At 40.5% G+C, this 25,409-nt stretch overlaps 1 protein-coding gene across 3 annotated transcripts in view; it reads left to right on the forward strand.

Moving 5' to 3' along the window:
* ARID5B (AT-rich interaction domain 5B) overlaps nucleotides 1–25,409 on the forward strand; it is a 254,225-nt gene that overhangs the window by 183,088 nt on the left and 45,728 nt on the right. For 2 of the 3 annotated variants that reach the window (XM_048505139.1, XM_048505141.1), the window contains 2 exons: nucleotides 12,148–12,352; nucleotides 17,350–17,402. In XM_048505139.1, coding sequence (XP_048361096.1) covers nucleotides 12,148–12,352; nucleotides 17,350–17,402 — 258 coding nt within the window. The remainder of the gene's footprint in view (nucleotides 1–12,147; nucleotides 12,353–17,349; nucleotides 17,403–25,409) is intronic. The other variant, XM_048505140.1, reaches the window with a different exon arrangement.

The raw sequence follows: 25,409 nt of genomic DNA on the forward strand, positions 1-25,409 counted from the left end.
TTGAAAGTTTTTGGAAGGCTTGAAGAGATCAAGCAGCTGTGCTGTAGTCTATCTTGCTTTTATGTGGGTAAATTTATTATCATTGTCTCTTGCCCTGTTTTCCTCTATTGTTAACCTACTGACACCAAGTAATAGCCGAAGCAAAAGTTAAAATAAAGACTTGTCATTAAATCTGCATTGCTGTTTTCCATGCGGCCTGCTGTGTGCCCATAGTTGTCTGTCATACGATCTGCTGGTATCACGTTGGACAGCAGTGACGGCTTTAAAAAATCATTGCTGATGTTTGGTGGCTTTTACAAACTGCATAAAAAGTTATAGGACTTTCTCAGATTTTCATCAGCAGGGAGTGCATAAAGCCTCAAAGAATCTGCTGTGCAGATGCCCCTCTTTCTCTGAGTTTTGTAAACTGTTCGCAGAACAGTGCGCTTCCTGCCATCCACAACTGGCCTTTCGTAAACTGTTGTTAAAGTTTATTGTAAAAGTAAAATGTCATCTGCCTATGGCTCATTCCGCACAGGCAGAATAATGCACTTTCAAACTGCTTTCAGTGCTCTTTGAAGCTGTGCGGAATAGCAAAATCCACTTGCAAACAGTTGTGAAAGTGGTTTGAAAACACATTATTTTGTGTGTGCGGAAGGGGCCTAAGTTACATTAATTTATTTATATTTATTATTTCACTATTTATACTCTGCTTTTCTCCTGAGTGGGGATTACATCATCTTTCTTCCCTCCTCCAACAACAACCCTGTGAAGTAGGTTGGGCTATGTGACTGGCCCTAGGTCAAGCAGCAACTTTCCATGACAGAGCAGGAATTTGAACCTGGGTCTCCCAAATCCCACACTTACACTTTAGCCATTGGACCCCACCTGGTGTATATCTGGGTACTACTTTGTCCATTTGTCTTTGCACACATTCATGTACCCATTATAGTGAAGGAATATCAGCTTTCACTCCATTCCCTGAAATCTTCTTGGTTAATGGACCTTTAGATATGAGATACTTTGTCTTGGGTGTAGGGTCTTCTTGATAGTTGGTGTCGTGTTGTAGGATCTCCGAGGATCATTAGCTCATTGTCTTTGATTCTGCAGTGATTCAATAAATAATATTTTTTGTTTGTTCCCTTCATAAGCCTCCAGAAACCATGTGAGAAAAATAAGTCCATGTGTTCACGTTATCGTTTGTGTGAATTTGTATTAGTTTACTTGCTAATTAATTGTTACTTCCTATGTGTCTAGTAACCTGCCTTTGGTTCACCCAGTTGGAAAAAGGGAGGATAGAAACCAAATGTATAACAAATAATATAATTAATTAGCTAAAATGTTGAAAGTGTTTGAATAAATAGCGCAATTCATTAACCAAGGCATCAAAAATGTTTACGGCACCTTCTCGTGAAGCATGAACCTGAATTCAGTAAACATATTATAATTGGCTTCATTTGCACCAAAATAATGAGGAAGGGGCATCGTGAAGACCTCCAGCCTACTGTACAGAGAGCCTATGATGTACACAGGGCCGTTCACAACAGTGCCTGATGGCGTGGATGCTGAGTTTGCGCCATCTTCCTCTTTCAAGGAAAAGAAGGTGGCAAGACAATCACATGGCCCAGGTTCTACTTTTTGTAGGAGGGGGCTGTTCTGCTTCTTGTACAGGATTCTTCCAAGCAGGTTCTTCCTGTGAATAAACATTGGGCCTTCTGTCCTAGCTGTGGAAGTGGGATCAGAAAGTAAATCTTCAAATACCGAAAGAATGTGAATGATAGTACGTACATATTGTTTGCTCAACGCTTGCTGGTTTGAATGTCTTCTTTGCTGCAGTGGGTGTCATGAGTCATCTGCATTCACCAGAAACTAATCACCACCATGTTATTTAATGAGACAATAAATTCTGCTGGCTGGCAGCATTTTTAGCCAACAGAGCAGTCCCCCCATGAATGTAGGCCTTTGGCTGATGATGTGGAGTAGACTATCAGTTTGATTGCTCATTGCTGCAACCCAGGAGATGAGGGGTAAGTGGCTGCAGAATACTGAAGGATCCTTAGATGCTTCATAGTGACGTGGCTTAAGTTCAGGTCATGTGTACCACACAAGCCACAGACTTAATGTTCAGATGCTAAATGTCACATTTTAAGCTGTCATTGAGTGAAAAAGCTCTTTACGCTATTAAGACTCCAGTTTTCATCCAGCTTGTTTACCTTTCTCTGTGAGCAAATAATTGTGCTGACTTTATTACCCCGCATACAAATGCATTTGGTTTGGTTTCAATCGCTCTGAATAAATTCCAGCTGGGGCAGTCTTTTAAGTGACTGAATTGCCATGCTGTATTTTATTATCCCAGGGCTCAGCTCTAGTGCTTGGGGATCTTAGACACTTGTAAGACAAATTCATTGCTGTTATCAATGAGTCTTGCTCTTCCCAAGATGTCCTTGGGTTACACTTTCAGGAAGAAAGTGGAAAATAGATCTGGCGAGGAGAAAATGGGTTTCGTGAGGCTAAAGTTTCTATTTTTACTGCACAGGGAAGAGTTGGAGGATTTGTTCATGGCCAGGTTCCATGCGAAGAATGCAGAGCAACGTTACCAAACTGTAATTGCATTCACTTCAGTATTTGTCTCCCATCTCATCGGCTCATTCCGCACACGCAAAATAATGCGTTTTCAAACCACTTTCACAACTGTTTGCAAGTGGATTTGGCCATTCCGCACAGCTTCAAAGAGCGCTGAAAGCAGTTTGAAAGTGCATTATTCTGCATGTGCGGAAGGAGCCATCATAAGAGTCAGGATAGCTCACAACAATAAATTCTACAATAAACATAGTATGCTTATGTATTTTTAAATGAATCTGGCAGGCAGTTAACTAAAACTCAAGAGCATGTTGCTTCTAGCTCTACAGTGTTGCTGTTCCAAAGAACGTTGTCCTCATTTGTGCAAAATGTGCTGTACTGAGTAAGTCCAATAACTCATGAAGCCCACTACTGGCAACTCTTACTGGTTGCCCCAGTCCAGAGTCTCCTTGTATTTCGGGCTGTCAAGTGAACCGTCTGAATGTCATTAATAACCTTGCTCAGGTCTTGCAAACTGACAGCCGTGGCTTCCTTTATTGTGCCAATCCATCTCATGTCTTCCTTCTTTCTTGTGCCTTCAAATTGCCTTTTCCAGTGACTCTTGTCTTCTCGTGATGTGACTGAAGTACAGTAGCCTCATTTTAGTTATTTTAGCTTGTAGGCAGGCATCTCCTTACTATCTTTTAACTGGAGGTTCCAGAGACCCTCTGCATGCGATGAAGGAGCTCTACCAGTGAACTATGGCTCCTCCTTTTCAGCAGTGGCAGCTCTGTCTGAGCATTGTCCCAAGCTTATCTGCATTGCCTCTGTAGTCATTTCTGTTGATTTTAGCGAGAAGTCCTTCCAAGTAAATGTGTTTGGGATTGCTACAGGATCTCCTCTACATGTTAGCTGAGAGAGAGGGAGGGAGGGAGGGAGGGAGGGAGGGAGGGAGGGAGAGGGGTTGAGTGCATGCACCCCTCAGTTAACTGCACCCATAATGAAAACTATTAAAGCAGAGATCCGAGGTCTACTTTCGCAACCATCTACCAGATATATGGAGCTGAGTAGTCTATAGTGGATGCTGCCACCAAGGGGCCTTCTTAATTTTCATGCTTGGTGTCATTGTCCAACTCTCAGTGCCTTCCAGCTACTACAAAGCCCGAGCAGGCCAAATTGTGCATATCTGAATTTCAATCTGAATCCAGGAAGATTCCGTGTTGAGGAATAACAGCTCAGGGCACATTCTGACCATCACTGCTATAGTCAACACATTAGTGTTAGTGGCTGAGTGTGGAACTTCTAGTAGCGTAATCTAAACCAGAACCAATCTTTTCCTCCTGCCCACTCCTGGCTCCCCAAGTCCAAGTTATTCATTGGTCACAGAAGCAGATCTGATTGTCTTTTCCCACGGTGGTGAGTTTCTGTAAGTGAGGCTTGCTTCTGGCTATACAGTAAAAGCACTGGTGTGTGTGTTAATGAACCATCAGGTCCAAAAAGATGCAACCTGATCTTGTCCATGGTTACTCAGAAGTCAGTTCAATTGCATTCAGTAGGACCTACTATCAGATATGAGGATGTGTCATTACAGCACTGACTGTTTTATATTCTTGGACAATCTGGCATCGCTGCTATTAACATCTTTTTCTTCTCATATTTTTCTATTTGGGCTGTTCCTTCATTTGTTGTGCAGAATAACTTGCCTTGACATTGATTTGCTTTCATATATGCCGTTTTCCCTTTTCCTGATTTACTGTGGTTGTATTTAAGGTATTGTTGTATATTGATGTTTGTATTGACCCATCTGAAATACACAGCTGGATGTAGTAGGAGACTTTTTTGTAACTAGAGAAGTTTTTAAAAAAAAGCCTGCCAGATCAAAACTTCATTCCATGTTTGGAAGACAGGAATATATAAAACAGAGATGCCAAAAACTGTTATTGAAAACAGCTTTTGTCTGGCATCAATAGGATCAGTTTTTATTGAGAACTCTTGAACTAGGGCAGGGAGCGAAGCGCTTTCCTTCATCTTCTGTCCTACCCCTGTTCTTTTCTTCATGGAAGCACCAGGATCCATTTTGCCTTGTGAAAGTACCCAAGAGCAGTGAATCCAGCTGTATCCATTGCTCCTTGTTCCCAGTTTAGCTTCAAGGGGTGTAGGGTTTTCTTCAGGCTGGTGAAAAAGACGAAACCTTACAACCTGGAGTATTTGAAGGACTTGCTTCCTCCACTATCTTTAATTTCTGATACCTAACGCCATGAATGTAGGCCTTTTCCACAGAAACAGGTCAGCACAGATGTTCCCAGCGGTCAAACCTTGCATCTTGGAAATGCTTTCTGTGAAATCATTCTGCACACCTCTATTTCCCCCATCATTTTCCCCCTTCAGCCGCATTTATTCCATGCGCTGTAGTTGAAAAAGTATTATCCCTAATGGTGGTGGGATGTCATTTATGATGGAGAAGAACATTTCCCCCCCCCCTTTTTTTTTGCACAGACGCTCTAGCATTACCACACAGTTACACTGAAGCAACAATTTTAAAAATGTCTCAGCCTCCATTTCTACCATTGAGAACCACCCCCGCAAAACAGAAGCAACCTCCCCCCCCCCACACACACACACAAAGTACTGGAGCAGGTACAATTACTTCAAGGAACAGAAGCATGTAGTCCATCCCTGACACAAAAACCATATCTTGGGGCCAGATTAGAGCTGCAGTTGTGCCCAGTTGTTGCTGCTGCCTCCCCTTGTCAATTTCATCCTGCAGAAGCAACTTTCTTTGTCAATTTCAGTCTCTCCTAACTACAGACACTGTGTATCTTTGCTTAATGTTACATCACTAATTGGAGATGAAATTGACAAAGCTGGCACAATCAACCTAGCTTGTGTCTCTGCCCTACTGTTACATCGCTAATGTGATAAGAAAATAAATAAAAATTCATTTCGAAAATGGAGACTGTGAGGAAATGGCTGAAGGGGTGGGTGGGCGTTCCAGGTGTTTGGTGAGGCAGAGAAATAAATTCCGTTTCAATATGATTGCATGCTTAAGGGAAGCAGGCCTGGAAATTGATTTTAAAAATGTAATAAAAGTGTAGACAGCTGGGGAAGGCAATAACAAACCACCCCCTAAACATAGTAAAAGTTGGGATGTGACATATCCCCATGGGGTAGTAATGACCTGGTGCTGGCATAAGGGGCTCCCTTTACCTTTAAAAGTGCTCAGGAAAACAGCAGAGGAAAAATGAAAAGAAAACGTTTCCAGAGCCAGAGGAAAAAAATATGCAGAATTAAAAGGGAAAAAAAGGAAAATATGCAAAATTAACAGGAAAAAATACTGGTTGTAAACAATCTGAGCAGAAAAGGCCATAGTCTCAGAGCAACCAGATAATGAAGATAGTTTAAAGGGAGGCAAGGAAAGGCCTTCTGAACAGTAATTTCTTCCTTCTGAGTTGTCAGGCTCAATCATTCCTGGGGGGAGGGGGAGATGGAAACATTCTGCTCTTCATCATTGCCTTGTAGCTTGAGGCTTTGGTGAAGAAAAAAAAATAACTCAGTGATCATGAGTGAATGAAGAATCAAAAGTGAAACAATCTCAACCTACATTTTCCTGTATTCTTTCCCATTCTTGTATTCTTATAAACACCAGTTGTGAAATTGCATTGGATATTAAAGCATGTGGAAATATACGTGTACATCACATTATTTTCATGTACTCTGAAACTAAGTGTTGGTCACCTTTTGTCTACAGTGCAGTACTTGAAGCTGTGTGTTCTCTGATAGTGTTCCATTTACACCTTTAATATTATTCCAAGACCAAAACGGTTGTTTTGGGAGAAAGAACTAAGACGTAGAAGTGGACAATATAGTGGACAACATAAAGCTATATAAATCATTTTTAAATGTCTAGGAATTCATTTTAATGAGCATTTTAATTGAGCACTCACCAGAGGTCATACAACTTATGGTCTCCTGAACAGCTCAGTAGCCCTTCAGGATTTGGGGAGGGGGTTACTCCAAAGGGGATCAATTAGCAGGGCCCATCTTTAAATATATATTTGAGAGAAGTTGCCCAAATGTGTTGTGGATCCATATTTGGGGTGTGTGGGCAGTATTGCCCCACTGAATTTTAAGGCAAAATCGGATTCCTTTCCCCCCATGGCAGGAAGCCTTCTCCCAGAGGAGTTGCCACTTATGTCAGAGGGGAGGTACCATAACCTGAAAGAAGCCTTCAAAGGTTGCTGAGTGAAATGGCAAGATAAAAGCAGAAGCGGATTGGTGAGTGGAAATTCCCTTGGAGCCAACCAAGTTGAATGGCCTCCATGGCATGACAGGACAGCAGTGTAGAGGTCACTCAGCTCTTTAGTGCAAACAATGGGTATTAGTGTACATCTCTTTGTAAGAAACATTGCTTCCTCATAAGAACTAACAGCAAGAAAACACAATTGGTGAATCGATACCAATCACCACTGCTGATGGAGGGTCTGAACCACGTGAACCATGGGATGATGGTTGTGGCTTGGCCCTGCTTTCTCCTGTCCACCAGTGGCCCACCAGGAAAATGCCCTGTAAGTTAAATGGTCAATCCAATCTGCCCCTGGATAGAAGCCACTCTCTCTGGGAATACAACAGCTTCTGAGCGTTGAGGCAGAGCTTCCTTCATCTCCGTCCAGAATAACTGCAGATCTGACTCAGTACTGGTGGTGTTTGAATGATATGGTTGATTCTGAGGCTGACAAAGAAATGGTGGTGTGAGCAAATTCTGCACACATACCCTTTCCTCTGAATCCCTTCTGCTGTGGAGTCAGCATATTTCTTTCACCCATGGCCTAGTAAACAGGAATATCCACAAGGGTGTTGGGGGCCTTCATTGGCATCACCTGTGATGTCACAACATCAACCTTTCTCCTTTTTTTACGTGTGTGTGGAGTTTAGTGTTATCGTTAAGAAACATTAGAGACAATTCCTCATTCACCAAAACTGTTGTCATTGGTAATTTTCTGTTTGGGATGGGATGGCCAGCGCACATTTGGAATGGTCAGAGAAGAGAACATTCAACAAAATGGCTCCCAATTCTGCATTAACCAGAAACAGTTTAACAATATGGAAAGCAAAACTCTTTCAGTATGTAGTAGTAACAGAAGCTGTCTCCATACGGAGTGGCTGGCCCAAGCCGCTTTTCCCCCACGCCATTTTGTTTTAATGAAAAGTTAAGCAAGAGGAAGGCAAACACATGTGGAAGAGTCACGGAACAGAATGCTAAAGAAAATGGCTCCTGAGCCATTGTTAACTGGTGCCATTTTAAATGGTATGTGAAGGGTTGGCATCTCCTCCTCCCTGCTCTGAAGACAAGTGATTTTTTTTTGCCTTAAAAAAGGCAATAAAATATTGTTAGATAACTGGTGCATTAAAGCAAAACAGTTTCGCTGAATTCCCAGCTTTCTTTTTCTTTTTAAAATCTCTAGTTCCTTCCCTCATGGAAATGTGCCTTTTGACTTATATCTCTGTGAGGAAGGATAGAGACTTACTTTTGTTTAAAATGACAGCAGGGAAATCAGAGAATCTGCTAAGACGATTACTTTAACAGTCCAGCAATCTTGTGATATTTAATTACCTTTTTAAAAAACTGACTACATTTTAAGGGAAGTAGTGGAAAAACTCCTATAGTGTCTACTTCAGCTCAGTTTTAAGGTCACAGGACTTTCTGGTCAGTTTCATGCGAGTGAGGCTGACCAGAAGAGCCCAACTACATGTGGAAAGATTCCTTAGAGTTCAATAACTAATATTTTACTTTTTTAAAAGGGAGTGAGGAAGCCCCAGGTGGAGAGGAGAAGGAAGACAGGAGGGGATGTGGAATTAGTTGGGGATGTGGGCATGGGAGGGGCATCAGTGGGTGGCAGAAGAAACCCTGAATGGAGTGTTTCTGCAGGTTGAGTGAATCCAACTCAAAATCAGCTTAAGAAAAAAACTTGTATGAGCAAAAGTGCTCATTAAAAAGCAGGAGAAAATCTGAGGAAAAATGAAAGCTAATCCTTTAGAGGGCAAAACACACGCAGAAGGGGGCGGGGAGTCAACGTAGTTTGGCGCTAAAGCCAACAAGAAACTCACATGCGGAAAACCTCCAAGACTGGGAGGGGTGTGAAGGACCAAGAGCTTCCCCAATAAATAGATTCAATAAGCAATATTTGCAGAGCAGGCGGTCATTTATGACTTCCAACTGAGGTTTCATAAGCAAATACTTGAGTCCCATATTGCTTCGCATGGTGGAGTTCTACGTTATAACTGCTCCTGTTGTTGCTATTCGTTTATAAAAAAAGATCATCACAGCTCGAGTTAGTTACAAAATATCTCTTTCCCCCAAGCTGACAAAAGTATTTGCAGAACAGACACTCCAGAAAATAACTGCTAATTACAGGACGGGTATCAGCACTTGCCTATTGAGGACGGGTTGTGCATGTGGCACAAGTAAACATTTAGCTTGTTATGATCTGTTTTGACCACTTTGATTCCTGTCTTTACTGTGTGCCTGAATGCGCTGCACAGACACAGCACAGTGCATCTCTCTGTCAGGTTAACATGAACGCCTGTCTCACCAAGTTGGCCTCTTTACAATTGCAGCAAAGAAAATGTATTCCAGGTGGTTGGACTAGTAGTAGGACTCCATCAATACTTTAAACTTTTAAAGATAAAAGTGCTTTGATACTGCTTTTTAAAGATTAGGGGTTATAGTTATACTTCACTTTAACTGAAGCTTGCATGTTTAACGTGAAACGTGAATATACGCAGTAGGATTTTTCATCTTTTTGAGATGGTGTTTGGGCAGAATAAGCAATAGTCTTGGGGTATCTTAGAGCTAGCAAACAGGATGCTTTCCTTTATTTATTTACTTCATTTGTATGCCACTTTTCGTCCCAGAAGGAACCCAGAGTCATATGCAGTATTCTCCCATTCTCCATTTTATCCTTACAACAACCCTGTGAGATATGTGTGTGACTGGGCCACGGTCACCCAGGAAGCTTCCAAAGACCCTGGATTTCCCAGATTCTGTGCTGACCCCCTCGCCACTACACCATGCTGGTTCTCAGCAAAAGTTTGCGTAGATTTTCACATTCTTTTTGACAGAGTGACCCCTTCAGTTTATTATGCCTTTTGCAATATTTACTCATACAGTTATGGCCACGTTATTTGGCATAATACTGAGGACTAGTCATTTCCTCGTAAAAATCAATGTAAACAATGTTTGGCTCTGTGTGTCTTAATTGTAACCACGCAAGTTTTTAAAGGCTCTGACCTCAATTAATATACCCATCAGCTTTTCCTGGCTCCCTGTCCAGTTTTAACACTAGCAGCTCATGCCTCCTCCGATGACATTGACACTGGATACTTTGTTTATAGAAACCTGGCTCCTGTTCAGAGCTTATGAAGGAAGTTTTCCCACTAGGTTACACAATCACCAAAGGTCATTTTTACATAGCAATGATGGAGGGGGGGGTGTACCTAAAATAGATCATGTAAGACTCTCGATCCCCTCCTGGCAGATTATTTTATTACCAATAATAATCCCAAAAAATGATTGTGCATTTAAAAACAGCATGACTAGCAAATAAATTTATTTTTAAAAAATTAATATTCATGATATAGAGACGTGCAATTAGTCTGACGATGGAAGGTTTTATACGAAAAAATATAAAATATCATACCATGTTTCTTTTTTTAAAAAAAGAGGCAGAATTAACATGATTCCATTGTGTTTCCTCTGCCGGAGCAAACCTAATTAATCAGGAAGATAGTGTTTTTGATTACCAAATCATGATTAGGTATGGTTTAAATGTTGCTGATGCAATGCTGGTAAGTTTTCATAAAATGGGTACATCCTCAGTTATTCCGTGATGGAGACACAGTTCAACAATCTTTTCTATTTCAATAAATATTTAATTATATAATGGAGCTAAGGCTGTATTTCTACAGGTTCCCTGTAGAACCCTCACCCTGTAGCTATGCAAGGTAAGGCTAGAAGGCCGGTTTGCATGTACACGACTGTATCTCCAAGGTGAACTTTCTCCGTATTCGTGAAAGTTAATTGTTTACCCTTGTTGGAGAAAGTAAATGGGTATGCCGTGACCTGGATGGTCCAGCCTTGCCAAATCTAATTAGATTGCAGTAGTTAAGCAGGTTAGCCCTGGTTAATACTTGGATGGGAGACCACCCAGAAAGTTCAGAATCCCTACATGTAAGCAGGCAATGGCAAACCATCTCTGTTCATCTATTGCAGGGGTCTGCAACCTGCGGCTCTCCAGATGTTCATGGACTACAATTCCCATCAGCCCCTGCCACCATGGCCAATTGTAGTCCATGAATATCTGGAGAGCCACAGATTGCAGACCCCTGAGAAAAGCTACAAGGTCACCATTAGTCAGATGCAACTTGATGGTACTTTCCACCACCAAAGGAGTATTGGATTCTGAGATGGATCTTAATGCCTCACCAGTGTCTGGGGCAAGGGGCAGATTCCAGCTATGTCCCACGTCAGCCCTTTTATTTGAGCCCTATCGGATACCCCACCCCTTCCTGTTCATGCTCCCACTCTTCTCCCTGGTGCAGTGTGGGAATGTAATGGAACCTTGATCAATGGATTTCATCTGTGTCAAGAAGCAAAATGGCATCATTATGGTAGGTGGAGTGTGTAGGCGCTCCCTAGATCCTTATCAGTAAGAGGCAATACTTTCAGTATATGTAGCAGTGCCCTTGATACTAAAGTATCCCCCTGCACAGCTGTTGGCTTTTCCATCTTTACCACCACCGGTTAATTTATTTGTCATTTGTAGACTTTTTCACTGCAGTTCGAGACAGATTACACAGAATAAGTCAATGCAAATCATCAGGATGGGACATCTAGTAAACAACACAATAGGATTTGGATTGGAGTAACCTGAAACCAAGTAGAAATCTGAAACAGAGCTGAAACAAAGCACAAGGAGTAACACAACACACTAAGTGATGCAGGAATGGCCTAGTAAAGTCACGCTTACAGCAGCAAGCGTGCACTGTGCAATGTACTATAATCCACAATTCCTATCTCTTTACCAGAGCATCTTTCTGAACCATTTTGATGCAGTACATGAAATATTCACTGTTATAGAAGAAAATAAATAAGTGCACTCAGAAGTGCCATTGACCGTGAGTCTGAATATACTCGCTGTCAATGACAGTCCCTGACAATGATGTAAACCTGCTAATGCCTGCATAGGTCAAGAGCAGTTCTGTTTCTTGGTCATGCTGATGTGCGAGGGAATGCTGGGATACTGGAGCGGAATGTTGAAAACACACACACACACCAATAGTCAGGATAATTAGTGCATCCAATAAGGGATGTGTGCTTACAATAAAAGCTTGGTGTGTGTGTTTTGGGGACTGAAAACCTTTATTGACCATTTGCCAATGTAATGACTAAAAGCAAGGGTAACTCTAACACGATCCAGCTTGATTTTCATAGCACTGAGGAAGGGAAGGCGGGCGTGCTAGGGAGGAAGGGGGTGCATCTTTTCAAAGGGAACAGAAGGTGGATCAGGTTAGCTTTCAAGATCTAATTTGGCACCTCCTCTTTTCTTGCAGGTAAAATGTGAAGCTAAATTGCCTTTCTCCAAAACCAAAAATAACAACAGCAACTGCAAAAAGGGCTCAAGTGAGCATAAATCAAAGGTGTCTGTAGGCGAAGACTGCAGAAAGGATGAACAGACATTCCTTGTGGCACTTTATAAATACATGAAAGAAAGAAAAACACCAATTGAACGAATACCCTATCTAGGTTTTAAGCAGAGTAAGTAGAATTTTCATTGTGTGTTTTTTTGGGGGGAAGGGGGTGTTTACATTGTAGACCAGTTTGGATGTTTTTTAGTTTGATTGGCTTGATTGGGGTGGAACAGCTTTGTGGGCTGCAATGGCTCCAACCATTCAAAATTAGTGGCCATGATATTTAGTTACAGCCAAAGGCTCAGGCTTGCCTATTTGGGATATGGATATTTTTCTCTCTTCCCTTTCCCCTTGTCATGAAGCAAACTACTTTTGAAACACTTTTACCATTACTTTTGCTGTTAACGAAGCACAAACCTAAAACCACATATGCCTGAGTCTGTGGATCCTGGCCAATTTTTTAAACACTTCAGATAGAGAAAAAAAAAACACGTGTTTTCCTGGGTCAGTCAAAAGTCTATAGTTTTTTAATCATGGTGTATATGTCCAGCCATTTTCTGTCCCAGTTTTTTCAGTGTCTCTTAGTTGGGGTTGCAGCTCTTCCTTCTGGGCAGCTGCTGGTAGATACATTTATTGTTTTAAAACCCACCAATGATGACCCAGCAGTAGGCAGGTTTAAACGATTCCTGTTTTTTCTCTCTAGTAGAACTGCAGTTAGTCTTTCCTTGAATTAATAATATGATGTACTTTCATTGTACCTTGATGTTCCTTGGTGGAGAAGAGAAGCCCCCCACAAATATTAAAGACAAATATTTAAAATGGACATCAAGTCATTTTTACACTGTTTGGAGATTCTGATTAACAGAAAATATAAATGCAGACAGGATTAGTCTCCAGTACAGAATGTGAGACTAAAAGCGATTCCGCACAGCATATTTATAACTAGTTGCAATCATTATAAATGAACTTGTTTCCCCTTTTTATTAGTGGAAAATGAATTCATTTATAACGACTGCAACTCGTTATAAATATGCTATGCGGAATCCACGTAAGAATGGACCATTGTTTTGGAATGGACCATTTTGGGATGTCACAGTTTATAAAGCAGTCATTGGTAGAGACTCTGCTATTGTCATTAAATCCTGCTAAAAATTCTACCACACGGACAGAATCAATATCACAACCTATAAAAGTTGGATTTTTTGGCAGTCTGAAAGGTACTTAAATTATTTTTAAGGGAGGATGCCTTACTTGGAAATATTGCTTTCACGACTGATCTCCTCCAATTAAAGCTGTGTGCTATTTTGATGAAGAATGTAAAACCTGTATGTTTTACATAATAATTTACATATCTAATAGCAATTGACACTGATTGCAATAGACCTCTAGCAGCCATTAGAAACTTATATAACTCTAAAATGATTACAATGTTTGCCTGGAAAACCCAGCTGCTTGAAATAGAAGTAAAATTAATGTACTATGAACAGGTTTGTTGCATTATGCATTTGATTCCGATTAAATCAAGGTCTAAGAAAAGCTCTTGATAGCCCAAGGAGTAGAGAGTTCAGTGCGGCTTTTTGTTTAGAATGTTCTGTGATGGAAAAAAAAATGTGTTGGGGTTTTTTTTTCTCTTGTATGAATGTCCTTAATAAAGAGACCCACTTAAAAAATAGACACTCCACCCCCACTGCACACACTGAATCTCAATTATCCAGTGTCAGAATGAGATCATTCTGCAACATATGGCTGAAATAAACTGCTTTGTTTGATATACCCCGTGTATCTAGTCTTGCAAGTTTTTTTTTTAAAAAAAGCTACACATTTATTTCAGCAAGACTATTCAAGAGAATAACTGAGCTGTGCATGTGATGGCCAGGATTACTCACCATGTTTGTCTACCTTGACATGTGTAAATTCCACATTTCTAAATATTGAGTCGTGAGAACCAGTTTAGACACTGCCATTTTTCGGCGGGTGAATAAATATAGTGAGTATTCTTTTGCTGTGCTATCTAGCTCAATAATGAGCCATAGTCACTGGGGAACACCCATAATTTATGTCATATTGTAGAGGCAATTCATGCAGGGCAATTTGTGGGAAGCTCTTCTACAGGGTTGTAGAATATGGGCTTGGCAAGGGAATATGAAGGGAGAGGAAAATGCAGGTGAACCTGTTTTTGCCACATTCTTCAGACTTCTCATTATAGAACACCATAAAAGTATTTTGAGGATTGGCGCCTTTCCCCTTGCATTTATAATTTAGATTTTATGAGGCAATCTAATTAAAGTAAAGCACAGACATACACAGAATAAAAAGGTTAAATCATCATCGTAATTGAGGACTTAATGCACAACTCTTTCTGTCTCATACACACATACGATGTCGTTGATAAAATAAATATACATTATTATTTCCATCTCACAAATTCCAGTTGTCAACAAATGGCTTTCAAATCTTGTGAAAGAACTAAACGTTCACATTTTTCTATCACATGTGTATGAAGGATCCCTGTTTCCCTTTGGCAGAAGGACGGGGTATAAAAATAAAATTAAATAAAATAAAAATAAATAAATAAATAAATAAATAAATAAATATCTGTGTCGAGCCAAGCTTCTAGTCAGCCATTCTGGTATGTGCTTGTGATCAAAACTTTGTAGGCATCTCCGATTACTAACACCATTCACTTCATTATTGTTATTGTTATTATTTATTTATTTAAATATTTCTATCTCTCCTTTCTGTAATCTATATCCCGGGTGCTTACAACAATCTCAAGAAAATTACAAGAAACATTTATAACAAAACAAACATTTAAAACATATATTAACCACAAAGCAATTACTAAAAATAAAAAAATGTTAACAATAAAACCATTATTAGCAGCAAATAGTAATAATCCATATGCACCATAAAAACCTAAAATAACTAACTAATTACACTCTCAGTTGTTAAAATACTCAGATGTTAAAAGCCATCTGGAATTTTAAAAAAGTCTTGGCCATGTGCCGAAAGGCGATCGGGGAGAGAGCAAACAGAGCTTCTCTAGGGAAGGCATACCAGAGCCTAGGCACAGCTACTGAGAAGACTCCCTCGTGAGTCCCTACCAAACATACAGATGGGATAAAGAGGCAACCCTTCCTAGATGACCATACTAAACGGGCAGGGATATATGTGAGTAGGTTGCCCTTCAGATAGTCTGCCCCAATGCCATAGGTCATAACCAGCTCTTTGAATTGGATTTGGAAGTACACTGGAAGTCAATGTAGTTGTCGCAATAGAGGGACCACAAGGTCCTTGTAAGTAACTAGTTGATACTTCTGAACACTCTTCAAAGGCAGCCCCACGTAGAGCACATTACAGTAATCCAAGCGAGATGTGACAAAGGCACGTGTCACAGTATCCAGATCTGACAACTCCAGGAAGGGTTGTAGTTTGTGTAGAAGTTGAAGATGTGCTCGGGCACTCCTGGCCACTGCCGAAACCTGGTTATCCAGGCTCAGCAATCGGCATTCATTTCAGCATCTAGAGAAATGGAATGCTTTCAGGTTATCATGCCCATGGTCATTATCCTTGCTATCTTAAGGAGAGTTAAAGGGTTGAAAATTTCAAGAATTTGATCAACACCCAGTCCTATCCTTGAAGCTAAGTGTCAAGAGCTGTAGAAAGGCAACCATAACACAGCAAATTGTCACAGTATGATTTCTTTTCCAGTTCCACTTGGCCAAGTTGTATGAGTAGCCAAGGAACTACTTTGGTCAAACCTACCCAAATAATATAGGCTTGGCAACCTAGGCAATATTGCAGTAATTTTACCTCCAATCTGGGCACTATTGCAGTAATTTTATGTTCCTTTGAGCTTTTCAAAATTTCTGGCAGTGTTGTTTAGATTCTGTTCCTAGTAGACTGTGGTGTTCCCTGAAGTTTTATCAGGTTAATCAGTAAGAAAACCAATGAACCCTGGTGCTGAATACTTTCCTCCAAGGACCACTTTTCACCAGTTATTGAACTCTGTCAGAAATGTCAGCTGTGGGGTGTATTTTAGGATGCCCTCTCAATATGGGGTCATGTTGAGGTCCTACAGCACCCTAGGTAAAACGAGCTTACACTTAAATCCCAGTTCCTTTGCAATCCACGGAGGCCCCAAAACTCAGATACCTGTCAGAAGACACTATTTGTGTGAATGGTTCTCGATAGCCTTGAGGAAGTTGGCTTCTTGCATTTTTAGCAATGTGTTCACATAATCTCAGTGTGTTCACATAATAACAGTGTGTTCACATAAACAGACAAGTTGCTTATTTGATCAATTGATCGTCCATTATGAGGGCCCAATGTCCAGAAGGTCTCGTGTGGAAGTGCAGGAGATAACATTTGTCTGTTTCTGATGCATGGCCCCTCTTCTTCCAAGCTATGTGGTTGCTTAGGTTGCTTATTTTTGGGAGCACCAATGAAGTGGTGTGGCATTCAAGTGGTGCACGCTAGAGTCCATTCCAATGGCTCAAGGAGCGCTGTGGCGCATCTCTTGAACTGTGATTGTTACCCCAGCTCACCAATCTCAGTGCATGGCAGCTTGTGGGAAGAAAATAGCTGCTCCATGAATAGAAGCCTGTTCCTTCATGCAGAAGAGGATCTCTGGATCCCAGCCAAAGTCTCTTATCTGAGTGGCAGTAAAAAGTTGTTTAATCAATGACGGCTTTGTATGTACTCCACTCTACTGCTGCATTAGCCAGATCACATTTTAAAAAAGAATACTCTTTCTAATTATAACTAATATGCTAGTTTAATATAGGAACATATAAAATACTATTTATTTTATTTCGTGGTATGTCAATTTGTGCTCTCTCTTATACTTGTAGCTACGTTTGAGCAGAATGTTTCCCTTGGGATTGCTTAAAAAAAAAGGAGTTATACATATGCACATTTTGAAAGCCAATGTTTGTTCTGTTGAATGATGTAAATGCTATTTGCAGAGTGTGAGGTTTTTTTTCCAGACTCTTTTTTTTTTTGGTGGATGTGATCTTTATCTTTTGCTTCATTGTAAAAGAAAAAAAACTGTTTGATTTGCATTTCTTTGAAATAAGCTGGTTAATGCAATGCTTATCTAAATACTTATTGTCCCTCTAACAGTTAACCTTTGGACTATGTTTCAAGCTGCTCAAAAACTGGGAGGATATGAAACAGTAAGTGTTTAATTAACTTAAATAAGAAAAAATGTGCAATCTAACTTTGCCTGTTTTGTTTTGCTTTTTTAAAACTACATACTCACAGAGGAAACAAACATGTAGGACACACAGACACACATACACACACACACACACACACACACATCCTGTGCAGTCTTGATGGGTCTTTTTCTTTTTTTGGAAAGAGTCCCAATTAGTTCCAGGCTTGGCAAAACTGTAAACTTGTAAAAAACACGCACTTACATACTCACACAGAAAACAAAAAGTCTGAGTGGAAAACATATGTAACTCTTCCCTGTCAAGGAAATTGGTTGGGTCTGTAATTTTTTCCCATGTTGAGAAAGGGCTATTCTTGTACAACAAGCCAAGATTGCATAAAGCAAAATTTCACTTGGCAGAGACCCTGACATCTGTTCATGCTGAATACGGGAAATGTATTAAATGCTTTCAAAAGTAATCAGCATTGTCCATGAAGGAATAGCTTGGTGCAGTATCTTCTCTGTAGTTTGCGGGCTAAAAGGTCTTTATTACACAAGGGTCATTGACACATAAACAAGAAGTTATCCAACATATAAAGTCAGAGAGAGAGATTCTGATGCTTTTTATCAGCTAACTGTATCTGACACAGCCACTTTATTTTTAGCTCACGGGGAAATTTGATGGTTGTGGATTTTACAGCATGTATTCCAAAACAATGAAATATTCGAGCAACAAACTGTGATTAAGATCTTGAAATGAGAAGAGAGGGCTGCATTAATGTGGCACACAGAGATTGCATCTGTAATGAGACAATGGAAATATTTGCTTTGCCTGTGATGGTCAGATTAATTTGTGTATTTCCTGCCACAGATGAATCAAGAAATATATGTAGATATAGTTCTTTTGTTGCTTTTTTTCATCAAGTATTAATCTGGACTACATCCATACTAGAATGAAATGACAAAGAAAAAAACACTCATGCTAAATTCACTTTGGCAATTGTTTCGTACAAGTTTTATTTTTCTAATACACATGCTATTAACTGACACAACTGTGGTTGATATAATTGTGATAATTAAGGAAATTGTGATTATGTGTAAGTATTCATTAGCACATCCTGTAGTTGATGTTTATTCCTACTCTTGTCAAGGATTGCCAACCTCCAGGTCGTGCCTGGAGTTCTCCCAGAATTATGATTGATCTCCAGCCCACAGAGATCAATTCTCTTGGAGAAAACAGTGGGTTCAGAGGGTGGTTTTTATGGCATTGGATCCTTGCTGAGTTCCCTCCCCAAACTCTGCCTTCTCCAGGTGGCACCCCCAAATCTCCAGGAACCTCCCTGCTCAGCATTGGCAACCCTACTATATACCCCACTAAGATCAGTAAGTTGGATCAAATGAACTGAGAACAGCACAAGAGCACAAAGCAGACCCTCTCGCTTTCAGAATGAGAGGACCCCCTTAAGAAGCTCCTCCTAAGGGTTGGGGGTTGCAAACTGAGTGGGATCGTTCTCAAGGGCTGCATATCCAGTGGAAATCATGAGACATACCCCTTCCATCTTGTATGAGCTCTTCTGCTAGAATTCACAGAAGTGTAAGATGAGGCTTCTGCCGATTTGCTGTTTGTGTTGCTGCCTCCTGATATTATGTCCCACTGTCCTCCAGTTCTCAAGAGCCACTGCGGGCCCTCAAGGGGCTGCAAGGGAACAGATGGTACCTGGAATCAGACCCTATCGGTTGTGTCAAATTAAGTATGCATAGGGTCACAGTGCGACCCTCACATCCCATTGAAGTCAGTGGGTTGAGAAGAGGGTAACAGTGATTAAGTTGCTCCTGAAGCTCAGGAGAGCTATGCTTGAAATTTGAAAGGTCACAGCAAACTATAGTTAAGAAAACGTAGAATGCAATCTGAAGCTGAGTTACATCCTTTTAAGCCCATTGTAGTCAGCTTACAAAGGTATAACTGTTCACAGTAGCATTGTTAACCATGGTTTGGTCTGATGCTTGAATTGACAAGCTGTAGTTATAGCCACCATTTCATCTCCAAGAGCTGTTGTACTATCAGATGACTAAACTATCAGATGACTAAACACATGAAAGCTGTCAGTGGAAAATGAAAGCCAAACCGTGGTTGATACAAACCATGGTTTGCTGCTGTATGTTTGGACTCTCATGACGTGGTTTGACTTGATATAACTCAGTCACTGGATGATCAAATTCAAATTTGTTTGTTGAACTAATTTTAATAAAATCTTTTTTTCACTGTTTTTATTGCAATTGGTTTATATATTGTTGGATTTTATCTTCATTGAATTAGTTACTGCTTTGAATTAGCTAATAAGAAAAGTTTATGCGCTTTTTTTTAAAAAAAGGGGATGTTTTTAGCCAAGCAAAAATCTCCAGATTTGCTTTGATTTTCATTTTCATCAGATTTTTGTAGTAGTTCTACCTTAAAGTAAATTAGGAATTTGTGTGTGGTCAGTTGTTATTTGAGTATTGTCTTTTATTTCATATGGGGTAGCAGCGCTTTTGCAAAAATTAATGTACTGATCCTCATATTTTTACTTGGAAATATGTTTCACCGATAAATGGGATTTTATTGCAAGGAAGTTACTTAATGATGGCTGTTTTACAAATTCAAAGAGAGAGAATACCTGTGCATGGTCCTTAGAAACAGCGTGCCTCATTAACTACTTTTTGTTTGGACTGTTGAGAGCAGGGTCAGACCTGCCCAGCAAGTAGGACACCCGGAGATCTGTCATTTCCAAAATCAAATTTGAAATCAGGGAGCATGTGTGGCTGTAGTCTCTGTGTTTGTTCCAATTTCTGTCCATCACATCCGAGCCATATCTCAATGGTGGTAGCCTTGGTAGTAGGTACGGACACCAGGATCTTCTCCTAAGGAACTACAGTGCAGAGTATTACCCTTCTAAGTATAGAAGGTAAGCTGGGTGTACGCAGGAACATATTTTTTAATTAATATATTCATTTTAAAAGGCATCTTGATAAGTGGAGCTTCTGCCTGCAATGTTAGAATTACAATTAGAGTTATGCATAACTTCTCTCTCTGACATTTTATGGTTGGCTCTGTCTCCTGTGACAACCGTTTTGTGATTTTACTACCACCCTGGGTCAGAATTTCCCTCAAGGAGGTTGGGCACCCCTGCAGTACATAAGGAGGCTTTTGGATCCCAGCACAAATGTTGGCCAAATGACATGAGTCAGATGCATGCCCGTAGGACACCGCATGGACGTACAAGTGATGCATGCAACAGTACACACTTTGGCCCCTTTCAAGCAGCCTTTGTAATCTGTTTTCACTGCTGATTGCTAACAGATTTTTGTGTCATTTCGGACACAAACATTTTGACTTCTGGCTGCTAACGAATGTTGTTTACCTTTTCCAAAGAAAGCCACTTTGTGTCCAATTTGCAAAGAGGTGCTGAGCTGCATTTTTTTAAAACTCTCTTCTTCCGATTTCAGGTGTTCTTTGAAATGGGCAAAGTACTTCAGATGCAACTCGTAAATGAATACGTATTGTACACCGCTCAGAGCCCTTCGGGGATGGGCGATTTAGTCAATCTAAATTATAAATAAATAATATTGTCAAAAGCATCCACGGCTGGAATCAACTGGGTGTTGTGCGTTTTCTGGGCTGTGTGGCCATGGTCTTGTAGTTTTAGTGCCTAGAGTTTTTTGCCTGCCTCTGTGGCTGGCATCTTCAGAGGCATGTCGCAATAAGATGTGTTTCTCTCCAAGATGCCAGCCACAGGGGAGGGCCGAACATTAAGAGCTGAAACCACCAGACCACAGCCACGGAGCCCGGAAAACCCACAACAGCCAGATTTAAAAATACTTTCTGAAACCTCCATCGTCATGTCACTGTACAAGGAATTGGGTAAACAATGGATAACAATGAGTTTAAAATGACAGTGTGAAGGGGCTTTAATTAAGATCTCATATTAGCATGTGCTATTTGAGAATGAAGCCCAGAGTATAATGTCTGGATTTATTTCAGTCTCCTTTATTGCTGCTTACTTATGAACCAAAATCTGCTGTGGCAGGACTTTTTACCAAGGCCTTCAGTGTGTTGGTATGATATTTAGAAGTACTGGATTTAGAACCATGTACAAGGCCCGAGAACTCCAGTTAAACTTAGGGAGACGAAATAATTTATCTGATACCATTCAATAATTCCTTCCATATAATAGCATGAATATTGAAACTTCTGTGGTCCAATCAAAGGCTGTGGTTCATAACTGCTTTGTGCCCCAGACAATAGTAGTTGTCCAACTATAGGAGCTGAGAAACATTAAACCCATCACTTAGTTGGTCGTTGCAAATCAAGCATTAACTGTCATTTAACTTGTACATGTGAACTTACCCTTCGAATGAATGAATTCATTACAGACTTGAAAGCCAGGCAAAACCAAGGGTAATTTTTGTTGTTGTTGTTGTCTTCAGTCAGACATCTCCTTGTTCTTCAAACGTTACTTACGTAATGCTGGAAAATTTGTGTAAAAAACCTCTTCCTGAAGATTTAAAATAAGTGGCTTGTTTTCCTATGAGGCAATGTTAAATGAGCATTCTGGAAGGAATAGTGCCAGAGGTATTTTTCCTCCTTCATATTGGGTTCAAATTAAGGATTCTGAGTATTATCCATAATTTAAAATCAGGGATATCTACCCTGTAACCTTTTCCAAAGATATCCTGATTGTGTTCAAAGTCATTTTGTAATTTGCCTTGTGGTGTTCTTCTGTATTTCAGACACCAGATCGTTGTGTGATCTTTATTGTGTACCGTTAACTCCACTTTTCATCTCAACAGATAGTAGTTCTTCAGTGAGGTGCAAAGTTATACCTGTAGTTTGTAAGTTTGTGCAGAGCTTTGAGGAAGAGTTTGAATGCAAGGACTGCCTTGCTGGACCAAGTTTCATCTAGTCCAGTATTCTGTTTCTCTAAAGCAGCCAGTCAGATATCTCTGGAAACTCAAAAGTGGAGCATGAAGACAATGTGTTCTTCTGTTGTGTGTTCCTGGCATCTGGTACTATCTCTGAATGTGGAGCTTTAGTTGTTGATAGCTTGGATACAAAATACTGCGTAGTAAATTTTGCTGTTTTGATTAGCAAGAATGGGCCTAGCTTTATGGTTTTACCCAATGAACGAATGAGTAGTGAGGGGCTTGATTTTAAAAAAAACACCCTGATAATACTCTGACCTGGAGAGCCCAGGCTAGCCAGTTCTCATCAGATCTCAGAAGCTAAGCAGGGTCGATCCTGGCAAGTATTGGGATGGGAGACCTCCAAAGAATGCCATGGTTGTGAAGCAGAGGTGAGCATTTCTTGAAAATTCCTTCCTTGAAAATCCCAGCATGGGTTGCCATAAGTCAGATGTGACTTGGCAAGAAAAATAATGCTCTTGCAAGTAGGGGCGAAGACATTGTCTGTAGCAAGTTTGAAGAAAAGGCAGCAGGAAGTTTGGGGAACGGATTGGCCAGAATGGAAGCAGCGCGGCCAGTGGAGCTTCCAGGATCCACATTGTGACCTGGTGAGATCTGATGCAAGATCATTTGTTGTGCAGCTGGCTGTAGTGGCCTCTAGCAGGCGCCAGGCTATGCTTGTATACTCATAGACAAATAGGAATTACAAATACATTATAAGGTTCTCGTCCATTGTCATCCAACGGAAAATAACCTTTCCTTGCCCTGCAAGACCTCAGCATTTGGGGGAATGGGGAGTACTTCACAATGTAAACGTAACTTAATGTAACTGTTTGGTTGCTTCCAATCTGCTGTTTTTTTGTCAGAGGTCCTGACAGCCACAGTTCCCTCAAAAGAGAACTGTACAGGTTGCTTCTTTGCTACTCCTGGCTAGAGGGACAAAGTTGAATAGAGCAGTTGCTGCCCCAAACCTTGCACTTGCTGGTACCTCAGTCGCAGCCTTGGGTGTGTGCACAGAATGGGAACAGGTTATAGAGATCACGTCACCAAGCGAAGGACACCTTTCAGAGTTTCAAATAAATTTGAAATAGAATTTCCCAAAATAAAAACCCCACTTATTTTTCAAACTAATGCTTTTACGGCCATTTTTTCCCCTGTGTATGTATGTATTCAAAGCTCTTCATGTCTGCTAGCTCAATATTCCTCTAAGGTATTAATTATCCCTCTGTTGCAGAGGAAGGGCTGAAAACTGATCAGCGGTGCCTTGCCAAAGGCCATATAATAAGTTCAAGGCTGAAATGTGAACCAGAGGCTTCCCAGTTCACAGTCTGAACACTTTTAGGTTGGTTCTTATTCTGAATAACGGATTGAAGACTGGGGAGTCCCAGCAAGTGAAATGAAGTGTCATGGTTGTTTGGTAGTCTGCTGTGGAGCTAATAAGATAAACCCAGTTATTTGTGAGTAGGGCATCTTGAACTTGGAAGCACAGATGATATAAATGTGTTCATACAATGGTTTAGAAGATCATGCTGGGAATTATTTGTTTGCTTATTTAAAATATCTTTATGCTTCCTTTCCACCCAATCAGCATCCACATGATGGCAAACATAAAATCACTTAGACAAAAAAAATACAGTTACAATTATAAAACACAATAGACCCACAGCACTAGGAAAGTGGTATACCAGATGGAAAAAAGGTCTTCACCTCCTGATGAAAGACACTGATAGAGGGAGACAAACGAATCTCCCTGGGTAGGGAGTGCCAAAGTTTTGGTGCCATGACAGAGAAGGCCCTTTCTTGGGTTGCCACCTGTCTAACCTCAGACGGCAAGGGGAACTACAACAGAGTTTCCGAGGATGACTCTAATGAGCGGATAGGTTCATATTAGAGAAGGTGGTCATTAAGGTATATTGGCTGTACTGATGTTTGAAGGTCAATACCAGCATCTTGAACTGAGTCAGGAAGCAAACTGGAAACCAATGTAGGTGGGAAAGACTTCAGTGATATGGTCCCTGTAACCCACTCCAGTCAAAACTCTGGCTGCGGCATTCTTTACCAACTGTAGCTGCCAGCCAGACAGTCTTCAAGGGCAGCCCTGTGTAGAGTGCACTGTAATAGTCTAATCTAGATGTTACCAAGGCATGCACCATAGTGGCAGGGTCTTTTCTACTCAAGAAGTACTGCAGGTGGCTCAACATCTGAAGCTGTTGAGAGGCACCCCTGGCTCCTCTGCCTCCTGTTTATTCAACAGGAGGGCCAGTTCCAGAGCAACTGGTTCTTTAGGGGAAGTGCAACCTCACCCATAGCAAAGGATAACCCATTTCCCAAGTCAAACTACTCCACCACCAGAACTGCCTCCATTTTGTCAGAATTAAGTTTCAGTTTGTTAACTTTTCTGCATTCCAACGTTTCTTTAAAGCACCTCTTCACAATTTCTACAGCCTCCATGGGATTTCCAGATGGTCTTTCCCAGTGGCTTTACACAGATGTTGAAAATCATTTGTGGAATGTTTCCATTCATGAGCAATCAGTTTTGTTGAGCAAAATAAGGAAAGTAAGACCGGTGTTATACTATTCTAATACCTGTCCATTTCACAAGAGGTGCCACTTTATTTGTTTAAAGAACTGCTTACATAAACTACTATCGGAAAGCATTTATATATAGGTCTGTACTTAAGAGATGGAGATAACAGAACCTCTATTGCTATATTGCATGGCTCCATATAAACTATATTTTTTTCTCTGATTTTGATTTGACATGAAGAAGCCAATTCAAGAAAAGCAGAGGTCAAAAATAACCCAATAAGTAAGAATTTAGCTAGTTCTTTAACACAATAAATCCCAACCAGTTTCAGAAATACTAGTAAACACAAACCAAAAATAAAGCAGGCAAGAGCCCACTTTATTCTGTCGTACTCCTTTTTCCATGATTGTTATTAATGGTCAGGGTTGTTATTAATAGTCGTGAGCCTCCGCATAACTGTCTAAATGATAAACATCAAATATTATTACAGCCTTAGCAGACACAGGGAGATTAGAAAGAATGATCTTGTGTAGAAGATCCTGCACCAAGCTGTTTTGCAAT

Source organism: Sphaerodactylus townsendi, linkage group LG08 (genome assembly GCF_021028975.2).
Source record: "Sphaerodactylus townsendi isolate TG3544 linkage group LG08, MPM_Stown_v2.3, whole genome shotgun sequence".
Classification (NCBI taxonomy): Eukaryota; Metazoa; Chordata; class Lepidosauria; order Squamata; family Sphaerodactylidae; genus Sphaerodactylus; species Sphaerodactylus townsendi.